Source organism: Ramularia collo-cygni (assembly GCF_900074925.1).
Source record: "Ramularia collo-cygni strain URUG2 genome assembly, contig: RCC_scaffold10, whole genome shotgun sequence".
NCBI classification, from domain to species: Eukaryota; Fungi; Ascomycota; class Dothideomycetes; order Mycosphaerellales; family Mycosphaerellaceae; genus Ramularia; species Ramularia collo-cygni.
The window spans coordinates 232723-252811 of NW_019716264.1; the positions used below are offsets into that span (position 1 = coordinate 232723).

Below are 20089 nucleotides of genomic sequence, written 5' to 3' on the forward strand. Positions count from 1 at the left end.
TTCCACACCAGAGAAGGTAGAATCGTGACTGCAAGCATTCGAAGTTTTAGCTGCACGATGCTTGTTGGTGTGGTGTATTCAAGGCTGTAGTCGTGGGAGGGAGAGGGCGGTTGGCCGTGGAATGCTTGAATGATGGTGTGTTTGTTGCAGATAGGATGGGAAGAGAGGCATGCAGGAGCGTGGTTGAAGTATCATACTGGGTATACCGGTCCTCTTATCTGGTCTCTCAGGCCAGTGAATCATCTTGTCATCCCGGGTTTCTTCCGCGGTAACATTACTTTGGCGAAGTGGTCACCGCGCCATGTTGGAATCTCGTCATGAGGCTGAGTCGTGCTTCACTCGATAGCTGTGACTGTTCGGCAATTCGCTTGCTTGTAGCGGACTTGGAATTGCATCATCTGACTGTGTTGCGCTCTACACGTCGTAGGTAGAAGTACCCAAGAATGTACATTAGACCCTGAGCTTTGGCGAGTGTGGGGACCAGACTACCAGTGTATTTCTGAGAGTATCGATCGAAGGTTTCCAGTCGACTGTTATCAAGGATCACGGTGGCTGTAGTTGGTTGAAGCAGTACAAGGCACAGAATGGGATATTCGGTAAGATTCTCCACTATCCAGGCAAGCCCTGCTCTGACGGCGAACAGACACGCCAGGCARGACACAGTCAAAGGCAGTTCATTCGCCGTGAATGCGAGTGGCTTGAGGATTCCCCATCGTCCGAGTCCCTGAGCTAAGCGGAAGTCTCCTAATCGAGCAAAGAGGTACGAAGCAAAACCAACAAAAGGCATGACGTATGCCATAGTAGAGCTCGTGTAGGCCTCAGGGTTACATGCGAGATCTGCAGCAAGCAAAATCAAAGATGCATCGACTGCAGCGCTGGTTTGAATGGGGAGGATCAAGCTAGGATATACCGCAATGTCTTGTATATCTTGTTCTCCGTTCGGCTCCAGTTGAGTCTTGGTGGCAGCAGGAGCTTTCAAGGCCACAGGAAGTTGGTCCATGTCAGAGTCTTGACGTTGCTTTTTTATAGCTTGCAGGTTCGCAACGCGGCAATCCTCGATTGTGAGAAGATGGATCGGTGTCAGTGACACTAGGAGAATCCAGGGCGATGCACCTAGCCATAAAAAGCTGGCCAGATACACTGGCTCGGATACAGCGTAAAGGAGTGTAGCCCTACCTCCTTCWCAGAACTCAGAACCTTGAATTGCCGTCCGGTTGCTGCTTATTAATTGGCTTGGCTTCCTTGGCTTGCTCCAGAAAGGAATCTCCGAAAGACCTCCGAAACAAAGTGTAAGGTAGGTACCCCCTAGTAGGTACCCCCTAGGGCAGTCACGTTATAAAGGTACCTAGGTAGGTACAACATGCACGGAAGGAATGAACACCAGAGCGTCTGAGAAGAAAGTAGTAGTAACCGCCTTCGCACAGTAGTAGGCGCAACACCACCTTGACATGCGTGGCTACTTCTTACATGGAAGCTTTGATCTCACTGACATCGCGTTGTTGCACATCGCCCCCATCAAGTCTATTCCGGATCAGGGCTCGTCAGGTCGAGCTCCTGGAGTTAAGATCATCGACAGAAGTCAGCTCTTCGATGAGGCTTTCACGATCGTGGAGTCACGTACGCCTGCGCCCCAGAGACTGTATGCAAGCGTAACCAACCAACATATCCAGATGACGGCGACACCTGCTGAGCTATCCACTTCCCCCAATAATACATCCCGTCACGATAGCTCTGCTTGCCACCACCGGGGAGCGATGGGCGTCGGAGATGTTGTTCCAAATTAGGTTCCAGCGAAGAAATTCAACTTTCGACAGCCGACTTGGACTGTCGGCTGAAAGACTCCGTAGAACATACGATGGCTTGCTTTTCATACATCCATGGTCGAATGTGTGAATGTGTGAATGTTGACATTCTTGCCATGTATGAGCCCCTGAACTTCTTGGTGTCCTTCACTTTTGAAGACCGCTAGATCAGTTGGTCGCCCACGGATCGACAATATACAATCATGACCTACTAGATGGCATGCCGGTAGATAGACGCTCTCATCCGGCACGATAGACTCTTCGACGATTGTCACTACCGAGGTGCTCAATTAAGCTATGTTAGCGCGAGTTTGCAGTCATAGCCCTGAGTAAGGAGAACGGAGTATATCAACTACCTTTAGGGCTTACTACTATATACGTCAATCTGTATACAATGACAATAGGGCAAAGAACGCTTCGACTTTGGGCGCATTATATAGGGTGCTTGGCTTTTGAATGTTGTACATACTCTGTCATACATGCGGCAAAAGCCGAACAAATTGCAAGGAATCTCGCCGCCAATGTGGGTGGAAAGCTCACTTGTCTACGGCTCCTATTGGCCTAACTTTGTTCATGGGGAAAACGGAATATTCCCATATGCATGACAGACTCTGGAAGTGATATTTGCTGGTTAGGGCAGCGAAAGATCTAATGCTGATGCTTCTTCCAACGAGGGAGAGACCAGCAGGTATATATAAACAGACCAGAGTGCCGTAAATCCTCTCTTCTCTTCCACCACCTTCTACTACAACAACAAAATCTCCCTATCTACCAACAACATAACCGCTACTATGCGTTTCACGATTGCCATTTCCCTCCTCTTCGCGGCACTCGCTGCTGCCACGCCCGCTGCAGTACCTGAAGCCCAACAGATTGCCAATCGCTGTCCTATCTGTGTAGTGTCCTGTGAGGGGTCAGGCTGCAACGGTATGAACAACGATGGTAGTTGTAGCAAGGGCTGCCAAAGAACTGTAAGTCAAACTTCCCTTGGAGTAGCTCATGATTTGCTTGGTCGATCTCACAATGGTATGCTAACGTATCTCTCGCTCTAGTCTAGATGTAACGGGGTAAGAACACCATGGAAAGCTTTCTTAAGCTTCTAACCCTGCTTGACATTGCAATGACGATGCTAATATGTATTTCGGAATGAATAGAGTGGATGTCTTTGCAACTGTGTAAGTAGATGTACCACAGCCGATTGAGCAAGGCTTGCTTGTACTAATCTGGTCTCTCGTGTAATAGTAAATCGGACCTCTGGCTTTCATGCATCTGTCCATGGTCGTGGACATTGGAAAAGGCTACATGAAAGCGGACCGAGAATTTTTGGGGAACAGGGGCAATCTTTGCTGATACACCCATCGTGGCATGATCTCGACACGCCCTACAGATCAAGTATTGAGCATTGGCAAGGCCTATCTGGGTACGGGAGGATACGTGTGGTAGTCCTGTCTAGAGAAGCAAATTACTCTGTTCATCCAACATCAGAACTGTCACTCAATACGTCTCCATACACCTCGATCAAGCTCAGTGTGAAGACTCTCGATAACCACGCTTGGAATTGACAGAGATTCCCCATGTAGTGCGTCTATCATGATAACTCTGGCGAGAAAATCGAGAATTGCAGTCCTTCAGACCCCTGGGAGACGAACGAGGCACTTTAGTACGTTTCTGCGGAATTGACCTGCCCGGCCCCGGGTCGACTTTCCATGTCAAAGCAGCGCCTAGAGGATATCTCACAGTTGGACACTTCATAGCCACTGTGAATTTCTGGCTGATCACCCACGAGGGGCAGCTCAGATGGACGGTCTGTTTCTTCGGCAGTAACCCACTTGGACAGCACATTGATCTCTTCGTAACGCCACGACCACTCAGTACCTTGATTATTGATAAAGGCGGGTTCGTATAATGAATGGCGTGCAGCTTCCTACAGTGCTAGATCCTTGGCAAAATTGCAATCAATGGGTGGCTACGATATCTTATTCTCATGTTTACTGTGCTTCGACCGGCAACGTATTCGCTTGACTTGAAGCAAGACCGAGAACATATAATCTACGATTCAGATTCCATACCGCACTCCTACCCACTCAGATCACGAGCTTACGGCGACCATCGTGCAGACATCCCCATAAGACTAAAAGGGTACAAAGTATCAACCCTTTACATCTTCACTCCCGCCTCGCAAAAAGCTGACAACGAACCCAAAGATCTTTTGCAGTAGCTCTTCACTCTCGACATGCATCATATGGCTCGCACCAGGTAGAGTGACCCACCGCACACGAGGAATGAGCTCAAAGAAGGGAGCAGTCACTCTATCCTGCGCCACGTCAAATTCTCCATTGTAGACGAGAGTTGGTACGTTGATTTGAGTGAGTAACGGAATACAGGTCCAATCTTGGAGAGTGCCGTTACACATATAAACAGATGGCCCATACCTACAGACCAAAAGTTAGGGGTGAGAAATGGACGTGGATGAATGGATCTTTACACACATTGTTTTGCGTACAGTCGAATCGATCTCGCCGTGCTTTTTGATCGTCAAAAGCTCGGGTGGAATCGGGTCTTTGCGACACCAAAATGTTTTCATATAAGTTGCTTCAGCCTCCCTGAAGGCCTGACTCGGGTTTTCTAAATTGCCGGATTTGAGAACATCCTCTAGTGCCTGTCTTGCTTCGGGAGTGAGCTTGCTTTTGAAGTAGGGAAGACACTCCCTCCAAAGATCCACACTCGCCAGAGCGCTTGCGAGAATAATCCTGCGTAGTCCTCGTGGTTGGCGAGCAGCAAAGGCAGCGACAAGCATGCCGCCCCAGCTATGCCCAAGAAGATCGAAACCAGGTCCGTCAGCATCACGCACATGAAGGAAGTCTAGAAGATTTTCTAGCTCCTTGATGAAGAGGTCGTTACTCCAGAAGGACTTGTCTCCTGCTTTCTCTCGAATGTGGGTGGATGATGCACAGCCGATCTGGTCGTAAAATACAACGGGAATGCCATGTTGAGTCCAAAGCTTGGCGTATGGGAGCATGTATTCGTGCGCAGAGCCTGGACCGCCATGGACGATTACCAGAGGGGGACCTTTGCGAAGGTCGCCGAAGATTTTGTAGAAAGTGTAGCACGGAGTATCGACCGAAGGCACAGTAAGGGGTATGGTACCCTCGACCGATTGATTTTGGTCCATCTGTGAGGWGAGCAGCTACGAAGCTCAAATGTCGGATGGTTTCGCAGAAAAGTGACAAGTCGGACAAGGGAGAGCCCTACTGCAGTGATATCACCAAAGGATGTTCATTCGAGCATCCCCCGCGATGTCTTGATCTTCGTACTCAAGGGAGATAAATGGCTCTCGTTGCGTTGCAGGCGAAGTGAAGGATTCGTGGCATGTGCCGATGATGTGCAAAGGGAGCCGAACGATCCGAACGATAGAAAGCTACGACTCCACCGTAACACTCTAAAGTGAATGCTAGCGCAAGTTTCTGTGAGCTTTGGGACTAGATGAATTGTCGATCACCTTAGCATCTAACCTCATGTCAGAAAGATCACCAGAAACGTGCGTACTCTGCGGCACGCAGTGCAACCAGACATGTTTCCTTTTAAAGTCGAGAACTTTACCCCCACGACTGCCATGTTGCCTGGTAAGGTTGGAAAAGCCGTCCAGCTACCGCTTCGAGCTTCCACACATCGCCTTGGTTGGTCTACACATCCAACTTATCGCCGTCCCGGCCCTGGTCGACCTTTGATATCCAGAAAGCCAAGTAGCAGTAAAGATGAGGGATCTGTATCAGGAAGTGCCACAGGGCGACTTTAGTCCAGAAGACAAGCGAGACCATTCCCAGTGCGAGAAAGTGGAGTACTCATTGCCTGCGCATTGGAGGATCATCGTTGTTCTCCTGAGCATACTTTGTTCGGTTTCGTTGACAGCGAACGTTCTACTCCTTGACCAGCAATTCTCTCCTCCGGAATCCCCTGAGGATAGACCCTCAAAGTACGGTATTGTTTTATTCACTCTACAAAGCGAGGATCAAGCTAATAAAGGCCTCAGCTCACTTACGACGGAACATTCCAAAGGACATCGCTGCCCCACTTGAGTATAGCGATGCAAATCGTACAATCCAGGACGCTGCCTGGAACGATCCGAGTCTACTTTCCTGGGAGCTTTACGTTGCCCTTGACGATGATTATGCAATCGCTCAAGGCTTACTACGCTCACAGCGTTGGCCTTGGGATCTATCGAAAGGAGTCTACACCACGGTGAAGTCGAACATAAGGGTAGCGAAGTATACGCGGTGAGGCATGTAGATGGCAGTGAATATTTCTCGAAGGAATGGAATGGGATTCATGTCCAAAACGAGGTGGACGTTACATGGGGGTGATATGATCTCAAGGATGTTGTATTAGAGAGGAACAGAATGAGCTACTAATGAAGACGTTCCTGAAACAGGCCTTGTGGTTTCGGTTAACTGTACCTCAACACACTGATCCAATAACTTCTTCCATACGATCTTACTCTCTGTATCTGAATCTCCACTAGCCTGCGTCGTCATAGTGGAACGGTGCCCAATAATGATGACACCTGCTTTTGCCCTTGTCATGGCAACATTCAAGCGTCGCATATCCTTCAGAAAGCCGATGTCATAGTGTTGATTGCAGCGCACAGTGACAAATACGATGATATCAGCTTCTCGACCCTGGAAACCATCTATACTGGACACTCCATGAGTTGGAATTGCAGTTTGCAATGCTTCTCGTTGGCGGGTGTAGGGTGTAAGAATAACAACCTCTGGCTTGGTTATATTCTTCATGTTCTTCTCGTCCGGAGTCGGCAGTGTGGTGTCAGAAAGCATCCCACAAACTAGCTGACAGAGCTTCACCTGCCCTGAGTTCGCCTTCGATTGGTTCCCAAGATCTTCGGTACTGTCACATTGGAGGAAGACCTTTCTACAAGTCTTGGGAAACGGGAAACGAGAAATGAGAATTCCAATCATGTCCGTACGTTGGTCAGACTTCAATCTTCCTTGATAGAAAGTTTCGGAGCTGAATGCACAAATGTCCGGGTGCATTCTGTACTGCGTGTCGAGCATGACTTTCGCAACGCCTGGGGTGCTTGGTAACTCGTAGTGTCTTTCGAATAATGATATATCGAAGCCTGTGATGACTGCATGTCTCTCCACTGTAGCTCGAAGCTGTACATGGTCTCCAACCAGGATTGCACGCTTGCAGCCTTTTGTAAGAGGGATCAGAGTCTCGGGCTCTGTCTGTTGGGAAGCCTCGTCGACAAGTACAATATCAAACACTTCTTCTCGGAGCAGTCCCAGGGCCGATCCAACGCATGTGGTAAAAACGAGACGACTGGAATTGACCTTTTTTTGCGCTGCACGCCGTCCTGCGTGGCTTTCGGATAGATCTTTTCCCACCATGGCATCGCATGTGTACTGACGAAGCTGAGGTGATACTTTGCGGACATCAGTAGCAACTCGTAGAGGCTTTGCGATACGCGTACCGCCCTCGGCAATGAAACGATGCAAGGTGTTGTCCACTGCATTGTGGGTCGGTGCCGTGATGAGGAATCGGGATAGCGGGAACTTTGATAGCAATGTTTTGAGTATCGTCACGATGGTTTGAGTCTTGCCGGTACCTGGAGGACCCCATAAGAATGCCAGAGGGTTTTCCAACGCGGCAGTGAGAGCCATGTTTTGACTTTTGTTCAGTTTGGATGTCGTAGCGTCGTGATTCTCCTCCCTGGCTAGGGGTTCAAGCTCAGTTCTGACCGGAGCGGATATCCCAACGAGCTGATGATAGAGGCTGCAGCAAGCGGTTTTCTCACCATAGAACTTTGTGACGGCATCCAGCATGGCTTTACTAGTCAAAAAAGAGCMGCAACTTTTGTAGCTCCACGTACAGTCGGCGAGATACGATGGTATGCGATGTATGCACCGGAACGATGCCGAGCCTTGATCTGAGCCAACGACAACGGCGTCCATGGTGTATGGAGATTCAGTCGGTGCATTTCGAGGCGGTCCTATCGCCATGAAGCGCACGTGGTCTCCTATCTTGGGCGGTCCTTCCGGTATGTCGATGCGGAGGCTGGCTTTGACAACTTCGAAGCCATCTTTATGACCATCCAGGCTTAGTTCGAGACTATGTCTAGATGGCTTGCTTTCACTGCTCCCCTCATCAATATGATTCAATGCAATACCCATAAGATGGCAGATGATCTGTTCAGTCTCCTTCGGCGATTCATTCAGAAGTCTCGCTATCTCGGGCTGGATACAGTCGAGTAACAGATCTAGAGCGACGTTTGGCTGCTCGACGCCCAATGCCACGAGCTCGATGAGGTCAGCCAGTTCCTGGAGTGATATTCTCGAAATCTCCTTGAGAAGCAGCATGAAAGGGTGTCGGATAAGAGACTGTAAATGATTGGCACTCAGGACAAGTTCACGCAGAACTTTGGGAAAGACCTCTGAAGCTTCAGTCGCCAAAGAATCTCTCCACGTAGTCCAGGCTTTTGATTCGAGAAACATGTGAGCAAGAAAGGGATACTGGGCTAGGCCATCCAGCAAGAGTCGTACAAGAGTCGCACCGTCCATTGCAATCGTTCCATCCTGTACATATTGCAGGATCTCGCCATAAACATTCCGCAAGCGTGTCCTCTCTCTGGCATTATCAAGCAGTTCGAGCACCAAGCAAATGTCGCTAGACCTCGTCATGGTCTTGATAGCTGAGACATTGCCATCCCACACGACGCTGCGCACTGCAGGTGGAATGTTGTCATGCTCCAGACTTTCCAATGTGGGCGCAACGTACTCCTTTGGGCTCGAAGCGAACAATGGTAGTACTTCTTCAGTATCGACATAGTCAAGCCAAGCGTCAAGAAAATGCATAGACTCCACATCACGATTGCTGATAACATATACTTCAGCTGCTTGAATCCCAGCACGGTTCATACGGCCAACATGCCTCCGCACGGGCTCATTGATTTTTCCCAACGCCACACTAGCTCTGAAGTCGTAATTGATTCCTGTATCGACGGTCTCTTGTTTCTTCCTTCGTCTGTCACCTCTGCTCTCAATGCTTGCCACGGCTGAAAGATCTTGGGGTCCTTTCTGCAGGTACACAAATGTATTGCCGCGTTTCTCTTCGTACAATTGGAAAACAGCGTCGTCGTAATAAAGTCGGGAGTTTGACTTGGTGGGCTTGACGGTGTATCTTGCAGACTCTACTCCGGCTGAGCGAGGTAGGGCAAAGACACGCACTGAATCAGAAACATCAGTTTCAGTGGCCCTGGCTATCTTCTGCGGGATATAGATCATTAAAAGCAAGCGTTCGTCTGCCTGGATGATAATGAGCTTTTTGTGGAAGTTCTCCAGGGCACGACCAGCAGTGGTGAGAAACTGTCCCATACGGTCCGTAGATGTGGCGAAAATAGGCTTCCAGTGTAGACGATGGTGATCCAATCCGAATACGCGCAATTCATCTCGTTGAACAAGGCCAGACTGCAGCAAGCCATTCCGAACCAAATCAGGCAAACCCTTCGTGGGCGGGAGGATGTCCAGGACCCAAAGACGTTGTTCCTCACTTAGCGCAGGGTAGTTGAAGTACGGTGCGTAGTCGCCGAAATGAAGGCCCTCCTTTTTGCATTTTCGGAGGACCAGTTGAACCAGTTCAAACTCTGACAAAGCAGAGTCCTCACGGCTTGAGATGAAATCTAACAAGTCTCCGGGGAGGGTGTCTAAAGCGGCCCTCGAATTGGTGAATGCAGCGACTTGGCGGATAGCGTTTTCGTGGAGCACGTCCAGTACGAAAGATAGACCGTCCGTTCCAGCAGGCTCAGGTGGATCTTCGAGGTTCTGAGGAATTCTGGTCCGATTGCCGTCTACGCACTGCGAGAACAAGCGATTGAGCTGCTGACACTCCGGACTGAGCGGACCTTTGAGTCTTGCCCACTTGAGGTACAAATTCTTCACCCTCCCCAGCGAGGCGTTGGTATACCGGGCGAAGAACTCGGCTCTTCTATCCGCAGTGATTTCCTCAAACTCAATTCGCTGTTTGCCTGCTGGGTACGCTGCCGCCTGGGCAATTTTACGGGGAATGATGTCTGGATCCCATGTCACAAAGAACTTGTCGCCGTCCAAGTCCCCCCCAGACATCAGATCAGCGCTTGGTCGGTTACTAGATGTTGGAAACACGATACAGTCTGTGAGGTGTGTCCATTCCGGTACATCCACAACCTTGAACTTCTGGAGATCTCCCGGATGTAGGCACGGATTCCTAGTGACCAGGACTTCGGTGTTGACAATTGTTCGAGGCTCGCCATCTTCGCGATTTGTAATTCTCACAAAGCATTTCCCTTGCTCTAGTTTGCCATGTCCATCGATGCTAGTATCTGACGGGTCGCATACCCCGAAGAGAAGTCTGGACTGCTTGATCATGATTCTACAGCGCTGCTCATCCTTTTTGTTGATGGTCTTGGTTAGCTCTCCTTGAATCAACTTGCGGATTGAAGTGTGAACACTTTCCAGTCCATCCATAAGAAGCCTCTCCGCCAAGTGCATCTCGTTCTGGTAGGACAAGAATTGGAATGATGCCCTCATTTCGCCCTCCCAAGCATCACGCATGGCCTGAAATGAATTTGCCTGTTTTTGCAGCAACACTTCGGCGGATATTCCAAGCGAATGCAGTAGTAACACAATCTCATCGTTGATATGGCCGAAGGTGTCTATTGTGGGGCCATTGCAGGGTTCTCATATAAAGCATGTATTGTTGAGGCAAACCCACAGTCTTGTTGGCTCACATTCAGAAACATGCTCCTCAACGACCCGGGAAAAGCGTCAGCTCCACGGAGCATTTACCTCGTAGGCGCGCCATGCACTGGGAAAACGACCATTCTCAATGCCCTCCGCCAACAGTACACCGCCAACCATACTTCGTGCGACTTTGCACAGCCTGCGTACATCATCGAGGTCGCACGGCGGCTGCTGGGAGATCTTCAAATTGACCGAGAAGACATCGGGAACTCGCCTGCCAAATGCCTGAAACTCCAAGAAGCCATTCTCCAAGCACAGTACAGAGCGGAACTGGCATCCCCACAGGACGCGTCGTCGTGGTACATCTCCGACCGCTCCGGACTGGATCCGATTGTCTTCACACAGCTGTATGTTGGGAGTGCCGCTGCGGACAAGCTACTAGCATCGCCTACTTGGGAAGCTCTGGAACTGAACATGAAGCAAGGATTGGTTTTTCTGTGTGAGTCGGGCTGCAGCTGGCTGACAGATGATGGAGTCCGATTGATGCCTCGGGATATGAACGAGTGGCTACGTTTCGATCAGACGTTCGAGCAACTCTTGGAGGCCAGGGGAATCCACTACGTTCGAATCCCAGCGATTATTTCTGATGTCAAGGAGCGAGTCGGCCTGGTCATAAGCTCTCATCGTCGGCGCTGAGATAATAACCTGGACATGTAGCACAGTCGGTAGTCGATATTATGCTGAAGGGCGGAAAACCCTGATCCGAGTGACATTCAGCCGAAAATTTTGTCAGAACCCTATCAAGACTTTTATGGGCCTGATGCCGTAGGCTCTGTATCAGCCTACATCTCTTTGAAAAACCTCGTATAGCCTCATGATCGATAGCGCCGTATTACTGCCCGAATCCYGCGCCGCAATAGTCAATCCCTGGAATCTTCGGGTTCGCAAATATGATCGATTTGTTTGTGACCCTCGCCCAGCTCCCCACAACCGCATAGAGCATCCCAGCCTTTACGAAGCGTGGCGTTCAGACGTTTGCCGATTTCCCACCATGGATCCACAAAGCTAGTATAAGATAGCTTCGGAGCATGCTGAGCCAGCACTTCGTGTATCATCCTGAACTCTGTGCGAGATATCAGGTAGCCTGGTCGAGCGTGTCCGAAGAACAAAGATGCGACGCACAGAGTTACCAAGTCCGGAACAGCAGGCTGCTGCGGTAGAGAGAAAAAGAGCGCTAGATCGTAATGGCCTGGCATGACTACGACCCGTAGCTTCGGGCAGTGCTTAACAAGAGTGAGAAGAGCTTGGCCTCCTGATGGGTGCCGTAGCCTTAGTTCGAGATACTCCAATCGAGGCAAGCACAGGAGAATTCTGCACAGCGTCTCGTCTGTAAAGTCTGGCGCGGCCACTCTACGCTTACCACCTCCCTTCGCTCCGATCTCGAGACGAGATAAGTTGCGAAATCTCCCCAGAGCCTCGAGATCCTTGCTTTCTAGGGGTGCATCTCCTTGCACTCGAAGCGTCAAGGACTCCAGATTGACTAAGGAGCGCAAAGGGGCGATGACCAATGTAGGTGGTTCGGTGACATATCTAGGTGGAAGTAACAAGTCAAGATGGGCCAGTTGTGGCATAACCATACCAATGCGAAGTAAAGTGGGAAGCGTCGCTTCACCATGCAGCAACCTGAGCCGTGGAAACTGCGAAGAAGTCGGCGCGAGGTCTGGAATGATCCCTCCAAATTCCAGCGATTCGAGATGAGAGAGCGCTAGAGGGGAGCAAAGCTTCCGCTCTGTTGATGTTGACGTAGGGGGATGGAGTCGCGATTCGACTTTGAGCTCACGAAGTCGTGGCAGAGCTTCGACGATCTCTACGAGCATGAGGACTGAGCTTGGATCGTCCTCTCGCAAATTGATTCGGAGCGTTTCTAGGCCTGGACAAAGATTTGCCAAGGAGACGGGTAGATCTGGAGGAATCATCTCTTCTGAGCGCAGAACTAAGGAGCGAAGTGAGGGTCCTAGTAGGCTATGTACCCACGCTTCAGTAGATGGCAAGGCCTCCTCATCTGATGGTACACCAATCCTCACGGATTCGAGCTTGCGGAATGATAGAGTCTGAAGCCGCTCATCCATACTCTCAAGGTAGATGATTCGAAGGTGGCGGATCTTGTCCGCATAATATTGACGCCGACCAGGCTCGATCTTTGCGGCGAAGAGGGCATGAAGATCCCTTCGTCGCCATGCAATGGCCATGACTGGATCGAGCCAGTTTCGTGCCACACACAGTGATCTTGTTGGTTTGGTTACCGGTTAGGGAAGGGCTCTAACTATACCAACCAACTGCTTCAGAAGTGAATACTAACTTAACTAATGGTTACCAGCTTCCTAAATAGGCAATTAGTTTACAAAAAGCGTCTCTTCGTGCTCTAAGAGCTCTAAGGGCTCTAAACCCTCCTTCTGAGCAATAGCAGCTTTCTTAGCAATTATCCACTGCTTAATTACCTTATTATTATCCTTATTAAATGCATCCTTCTACGGTAAACCGTACTAGCTTTTTAAACAACTACATGCTTTAATAATCTCCTCTTAGAGGCGATTACGGCGGTAGGTAATTATATTACGGCCATCTAAGAAGGAGCGTTTAGGCTTATCTAACATAAGAGGGATTGCTAGTGTGTCGAAGGCAAATTTAGCTAGCTCTAGCTCTAACAATCGCCTTTTAAACCACTAGTTCAGAACGTTAAGGGGAGCCTCTTTAGTGTTATGAACGTAGTCGATAGATAGGTAGTTATCGAGCGCATTAACTCGTATAGTTGCTATCGTTTTACGGCGCTTAAAAGTGAACAAATAGTCACGGAGGTCCTCGCTATCGATAGGCGTAGCAATTACGCTGTTTAGTAACGGTAGAGCCGGCCGGTAGTCGTTTATCTAAATATCCTTAACCAGCCTTCGCACCTGTTCGATATAGCCCTACTGTTCCTTATTTCCTATGCTCTAAAGGTCCTTAAACTATCTATGTTTTAGAGTAGGGTTAAGGGCGACGGCTATATAGAGGATTAGTGTATTATCCGCAAGCTTCTAATACTTCTCCGCCTTTTACTATACATAGTTATAGCAGCCTAAGAGGTAGGCAAAGCTGTTATTATGTAGCGCTTCTTCCTTAAACTCCGCTAAGTACTTACTTGTATAATCGAGCGTAAATTAGAGGGTAGGGTACTAGTCGTATAAGTGCTTCTCGTTACCTTAAGTGGACATTGTCGTGAGTTCGAACATATAGAGGGCGTTATGTAGTCGATCGATTTGCTCCTAATTATTCGGTAATAGATAGTTGTCGCGGATGGTTTTCTCGGTCCTATAGAGCCTATAGAACTCGGTAATTCGCTCCCTAACATCCTATACTCTTCTAAGCATGTAATAGAACGAGTTCCACCGTATAGAGTTGTCTTAGATAAGCTATAAGGGTGGTAGTAATTAGCAAAGTAATAAGAAAGCAAGGACGAATTTGCTCCGGAGTTAGCGGAGTTTAGCTCTAGAGGCGGCTCCGGAACGGTATAGACCTACTTTTATCACTTACCTTTAGATTATTAAACATTACATACTCCTTACTAGTACAATGCACCTTCTTAAACGCCTCTAGCCGGTTTGTCGACGCTCTAATCCATTTAATAATATTGTATAGGCGTCCGACGGCTCTACGGTTACGCTAGAACTGCTCTACCTTCTCGAAAGCGCCCTTCTCGATATTACGCTCCAAATCCTTTATCGCTTTTCCGCCACCCCTACCGAGCAACATCGCCTTCGTAATAAGGTTTGTAATATAACTAAGACACCTTAGCCTCCGTGCCTTACGGTACTTAGCGCTTATCTTCGAATAGAGCGTACTTAGGACGAAATTAATAGCCGGATCGTTATTAGTAGCGTTATCTGCGATGAAGTATCTAATCCGCCCTCTAATCCGCTACTCTCTAATTACTTTAAGCAGCTTCGCACCGATATTATCGCTAGTGTGTTCGCCGCGGATCCTTCTAAAGGCTAGTCGCTCTGTTCTACGCTTCCCTTTCGCATCGATAAAATGCGTATTAACACTAATAATTAAGTAGCTATTCGGACTCGTCCAGCTATTAAACGACATATAAATATCGCTTAGTGCGCTATGCATATCCTCCTATAATAATAGCTTCTACGCTACGTACTTATCTAAAATCCACTACCGAATCGTCGAAGCCGCGCGCGGTAATAGGCTACTAAGGCTACTATTTATAAAAGCGACGAGCGCTCGAAAGTACGTGTTCTTAAGCATGCGGAAAGAGATGTGGCAATACACAATCTAGCGAACAAGCAGGCTCTTAAATCTCTTAAGGCTCTTATTCGTAACTAGCGATATTATTAAGGTAGCAACACCAGCCTTACGCTCCGGTTTAGCTACTTTTTTGCCATCCTTGTCGATGCTATGTTCCCTTAAAAGATAGTAGAGCGGCCCTTAATTGCTATTAATAATTAGCAGAGTTTGCTTCCGCCCTTTACGCTCGTAGTAATAGTAGTACTACGAACTCACGCCGTCCGCCTCTTTTACTAGCTGTTCGCCGTATTACTATATCGTGCTCTTTCGCTTCCGTAGATCCTTCGGATTAGCGACAGCAAGGTAGCGTGTGTATCGCGCTCTATAGATAGTAATACGCGTAGGTAAGGAACTACGGTCGTACACCGCATTATTAGGATTAAGAGTAACTACATTAGTTACGCCTTAACTCAGAATTGGCCAACCGCCGAACGGCATTGAATTAATAATAATATAGATAATATTYACTTACTCCATCTTATTTAGAACCGGATTATTAAGGATGCGGACCTCCGGACGAGATAGAGCTAATCGGAACAGTTCCCTATTAGTTACCGGTAACTAATAACATCTATACCAACTATAACCAACTCGCTAAAAGATAATAACTATACTAAGTAGTAACCAATTAGTTAGTTACTAATAACTAAGTTAACTAAACTAACAAGCATACTAGCTACACACGCTAGGGGCTAGTACTATACCCTTTCTCCTAGAATCCATAGCTCTAGATAGTGTTAAATAATAAGCGAGACAAGCTCTAGGAGGCGAAAAACCTCGGCTACGGGATTACGGTAAGTTATAGTCGACGTTATAAGGTATTCGAGCGAGGTGAGGTAGTAAAGAAAGCCTAGGAATCCTTATCGGCGGACCGGAGTATAGTACAAACCTTACGATCTCGACTAATTATATAGAATAGGACGACTATTATAGAGCCGTATAGCCTATACGGGTCTACTAAGCTAATATAAAGCATATAGTAAAAGTAACTAATTAACATATATATAAAAACTCTGTATCTAAGATGCGGCTATATCGACAGAGCCTTAGTCATCTATAGGTCACGTGCCAGATCCACAACATAAACGACGGACGGAACGTTCCGCTCGGTAAGCAATTGTAGGCGAATCAATTTGCGCCCTAGCTAGCGGCTCTACTTACTATAGGTTTCAGTTACGCAAGGCAGAGCGCGCTTAGTCCGCCGTGCCATACYTTATCATTAGAAATAAATGTTCCGACTAGTAGTATACCTGCCTACGCATTCATCATAATGCGCAGAGCTCTACAGAAAGGCTCCTACTTAACGAAGCGCGTGTGGACTCTACACGTAAAGCACAACCCCCAAGAACTTCGACCAGGTGCTGGCCGTCGCAACTTCTTCATGGCAAGCAATGATATGGGCGAATCGAATTCATCCGCTAAGTGTAAGTGATTCAGGAACGATGGTCTAGTATCTACTCTTTCTTTACTGATGCAACAAAGATAGTGGAGAAGTTAGTGGAGATCTGTATCAAATAACGCGTGTACGATTCGTGCAGAATGAAGTAGAGCAAGCAGTCGCTCATCGTGTTGTATACGATGTGGATGCCCTTGCTACTGTCGCAGCACGTGCAGCAGATTCCAAAGCATGCATCCGCGTGGACGCCTTGCCAGGTGGCATGCACAACAAGGTTTTACTGCTCACGATGGACGACGGGAAACAAGTCATCGCGAAACTTCCATATCCAGTTGCTGGTCAGCGGCATTTCACGACCGCGAGTGAGGTGGCCACGATGGACTGGCTGCGGACGTCAACGACGACACCCGTGCCGAAAGTCCTGGCGTGGTGTAGCCGAGCTGAGACCACCCCTGTGAAAGCCGAATATATCATCATGGAGAAGGCAGACGGTGTACCCCTGAAGACCAAGTGGGCGGAGCTGAAGGTGCCGGAGCGATTTGAGGTGGCCAAATCCATTGCGCAGCTTCAAGAACAATGGTCTACCGCATCGCTAGGCGGGTACGGAAGTGTWTATTATGCGTCCGATCTGCCAGAACACCATACCATTGTGCTTTCTCACACGACCGAAGACGATACGAATACTAGATTTGTGATTGGTCCAGCAACTGGCCGGGATTGGCTGGATGAAGGGCGACAATGTTTGGACTTTGACAGAGGACCATGTGAGTTCATCTTGACCTCGGAAGACATGAGCTGTGCATACTCATTAATGCCTAGGGACCGTGACTGAAGACTACCTTGAAGCTGTGGGTAAAAGAGAACTGATCTGTGTTAATCAGATTCCTGCCCTGCCTCCACCACAGATCACGCTTTGCGGCCCTGGAACATACACTTCGACCAGAGCCAAAAAGCTACGAGCAGTAGATCTGTATCTCCAGATCTACAAACATCTTGCTCCTTCTGATATCGATATTCGAAAGCCTGCAATATGGCACCAGGACCTACACGTGGAAAACATCTTCGTGGACCCTAAGGCCCCGACTAGAGTCACATCCATCATCGATTGGCAATCTACAGAGATTGCTCCTTTCTTTGTACAAGCCCGCGTGCCGCAATTCCTTGAGCACGAGGGTCCGCGAGCAGAAGGTCTTGAGCGTCCACGGTTGCCACCAAGCTTCGACACACTCGAGTCAGTCGAGCAACAGAGAGTTAACCGCCTGACTTTGGATCAAGGGCTCTGGGTAGCCTACAAGATATGGATTCGCGCACGAAACCCTGCTTTTTGGAAGGCACTCGAGTTTCAAGAGACCGCAGCTTTTGAGCTGCTGCTCTGCGCGCGAAACGTGCTGGAGGACGGTGAGGCTATATATGCAGCTCGGTTCCTCGACCTCCTCGAAGAGGGTGATGCGAGTGTCCGGGACTCCGGCGTAGAGATACCCGCTGATATTGCTGCTGAGATCCGGTCCGACAGCAAAGATGCATTAGAAGGCATGAAGGCCATGTCCATGATCAAGGACACGATCGGCGACCTGTTCCCTGAGCGCGGGGTCGTGCGTGCGGAACAGTACAAACACGCAAAAAACGCCCTCGCCCAGTGCAAGGAGCAGATCGTCGACATGTATGCCCGCAGCGACGCTGACCGCGCGGCGTGGGATGCGTCGTGGCCGTTTGACGATGAATGATGGTAATCTGTACGATAGCCAAGGTCCTGGTGTACGATACTTCGCTCAATGCATCTTTGCGACTGTTCTCAAGCTGCGACAATGGCCACATATCAGAATCTCATCCTGTTATAGACAATGGATTGTTCATCGCAATGCCTACCCCAATGCGTGCCCTAGTGCTTCTACCCTAGCGCGCTAATGGCTCCTTAGAATGGTACGTCAGCTAACTGCCGTCCCCTCCAACCGTGGGGATGAAACCAAGCAATCGACCAACTATGACATTCACTTCTCTTTCCTCAACTCCACAACGCAACGTCCTCAAGACCAAACACAACACTCTTAGTCGTTCTTGATTATGAAAGTCGATTATAGCAGTAAGGTCTCACACGAGCATATCAAAGAGCGATGCAGAGCGGGATCCAGTCACAGATAGACTGTTGCTGCGAGAGGCTAATACAATCTAGAGCCTGGCTTAATCATCTCGGCGCCTCGATTCCTTGCCTAGTGTTTATGCCTCACATGTTTGCCTTGTCTACACAACCACCCTACCTCTAGCTACTGCGTTAAGAGTGCTGTGCCTGCGCATCCCTTTGGTAATTCGTTTAATCCCTTGTAATCTGACGCATTGAATAGGACAATTAAATGGTAAGGTCATGGGATCTTTCTCACCATAGTTCCCGTGACACTATCTGCGCCCTCGCCCTGACATGTACGGAATTGCCTAATCTCGCATTCCACCTGCCGTATGATCGTAAGCATTGGTGATGAGGGGCTCCATCAACATTGGCAATATCCTGGATGCATCGCCCTCAAAGAACCAGTCCCCTTCCCGTAATTCGGCGCGCAGTCTGAGGGTTGTGTCGATATTCACAATACAAAGCCGGGCACCTCGCGCGCGAGCYACATTGATATAACCCGCTGCGGGATATACTTCCGCCGATGTTCCAATGACCAGCATAACATCGATTCCTTCGGGTTTGCTGAAAGTTTGTCTTATCCTCGATAGAGTATCGTCGTTCAACATTTCTCCGTACCACACAACACCTGGCCGAAGTAGACGTCCGCATTGCGGACAGGCGGGCATTTTTGAAGTCGTGTGGGCGAGGTCTAGTTCCCCATCGCTCCACTGATTCTCCATCCTGGACCCAGCTGCTGCAGGAGTTGAGGTGAATGCATCTATGAAGTCGTCTCTCAAGTATCCGCAGCCCTTCCTGTTTGAACACTGGGATTCAAAGAGTGTTCCATGAAGCGACACCAGCTGCTTCGGGGGGTGGCCGGCGCGTTCGCAAAGGCCATCCACATTTTGACTGAGTGTGATCAATCCGGGGATCCGTTTGGACGCTTCTGCGAGGGCTACGTGGCCTGCATTAGGATGTGCCTGCAGCGCTTCGTAGCGTCGACGGGCATAGAATTGCCACACACGGTGAGGATGAATATCAAAAGCTTCAGGTGTAGCGAGAGAGTGTGCGTCATATGTCGTCCAGATTCCCTCAGGACTACTGAAAGTGCTTAGGCCAGAAGGAGCACTGAGCCCGGCGCCTATGAGTGCGACGATTGAGGTCGACTGCTCCAAGCACCTATGGAAAGACGATAGCTCTGAAGCGTCGCGTATCGCACATGTTGCAACGCCGTTATGTGCCATATTGTCAGATTAAATGCAAACAAACAGCTCAAATTTAGGGTGGCGGAGCTTTGCGGAGGTACCTAAGCTATGTCAAGGTAGGCCTTACTAAGGTACCATTCACCCTAGTGACTACCGGGTCGTTCCGCTACCCGGAAGCTTACCAGTCCGATCACGCGATAGTAGCAGAAAATAATGCTCGACCTTATCCACACATTACCTGTTTACCACATTGTGAGTGGTCCGTTGATCAACAGTCATAGGTAACGAGACAAGAATTGGCAATTCAGCAGTTTGCGATCTTCGCGAGCGATAAAATGCTCGGGATGATTCCATGCCCTGGCTTGCAAGGTTCAGCAGAGCCAATTGCAGTGCACGCGAGACGAAAATGGAGACTAATGCAAGCCGAGAAATCCTTCCTCACCACGTCGATAGGGCTTCCGGTGCTGAGCTGACATCGGAGCCTGATCTGGTGAACAAATCCATCTTGTAACCCT

General features: G+C 49.0%; 7 protein-coding genes; 2 read left to right on the forward strand and 5 right to left on the reverse strand.

The window, feature by feature from the left end:
• Positions 1-394: 394 nt before the first annotated feature.
• RCC_06712 (uncharacterized protein) lies at positions 395-1000 on the reverse strand (the record flags this gene model as incomplete). The annotated part of the gene is made up of 1 exon (XM_023771973.1): positions 395-1000. One exon carries the CDS (start codon positions 998-1000, stop codon positions 395-397), a length of 606 nt encoding a protein of 201 aa, XP_023627741.1.
• Positions 1001-3951: 2951 nt separating this feature from the next.
• Positions 3952-4974, reverse strand: RCC_06713 (related to proline iminopeptidase; the record flags this gene model as incomplete). XM_023771974.1 has 2 exons in its annotated part: positions 3952-4234; positions 4292-4974. The coding sequence occupies 2 exons, from the start codon at positions 4972-4974 to the stop codon at positions 3952-3954; spliced, it is 966 nt and encodes a 321-aa protein (XP_023627742.1).
• A 1210-nt stretch (positions 4975-6184) lies between these two features.
• RCC_06714 (related to NAM7-nonsense-mediated mRNA decay protein (RdRP)) lies at positions 6185-10405 on the reverse strand (the record flags this gene model as incomplete). Its single annotated transcript, XM_023771975.1, has 1 exon — positions 6185-10405. One exon carries the CDS (start codon positions 10403-10405, stop codon positions 6185-6187), a length of 4221 nt encoding a protein of 1406 aa, XP_023627743.1.
• Positions 10406-10591: 186 nt separating this feature from the next.
• Positions 10592-11230, forward strand: RCC_06715 (uncharacterized protein; the record flags this gene model as incomplete). Its single annotated transcript, XM_023771976.1, has 1 exon — positions 10592-11230. The coding sequence occupies one exon, from the start codon at positions 10592-10594 to the stop codon at positions 11228-11230; it is 639 nt and encodes a 212-aa protein (XP_023627744.1).
• A 224-nt stretch (positions 11231-11454) lies between these two features.
• Positions 11455-12783, reverse strand: RCC_06716 (uncharacterized protein; the record flags this gene model as incomplete). The annotated part of the gene is made up of 1 exon (XM_023771977.1): positions 11455-12783. One exon carries the CDS (start codon positions 12781-12783, stop codon positions 11455-11457), a length of 1329 nt encoding a protein of 442 aa, XP_023627745.1.
• Positions 12784-16139: 3356 nt separating this feature from the next.
• RCC_06717 (uncharacterized protein) lies at positions 16140-17989 on the forward strand (the record flags this gene model as incomplete). XM_023771978.1 has 3 exons in its annotated part: positions 16140-16293; positions 16352-17029; positions 17085-17989. The coding sequence occupies 3 exons, from the start codon at positions 16140-16142 to the stop codon at positions 17987-17989; spliced, it is 1737 nt and encodes a 578-aa protein (XP_023627746.1).
• Positions 17990-18692: 703 nt separating this feature from the next.
• Positions 18693-19613, reverse strand: RCC_06718 (related to SIR2 family histone deacetylase; the record flags this gene model as incomplete). The annotated part of the gene is made up of 1 exon (XM_023771979.1): positions 18693-19613. The coding sequence occupies one exon, from the start codon at positions 19611-19613 to the stop codon at positions 18693-18695; it is 921 nt and encodes a 306-aa protein (XP_023627747.1).
• Between the last annotated feature and the right edge of the window lie 476 nt (positions 19614-20089).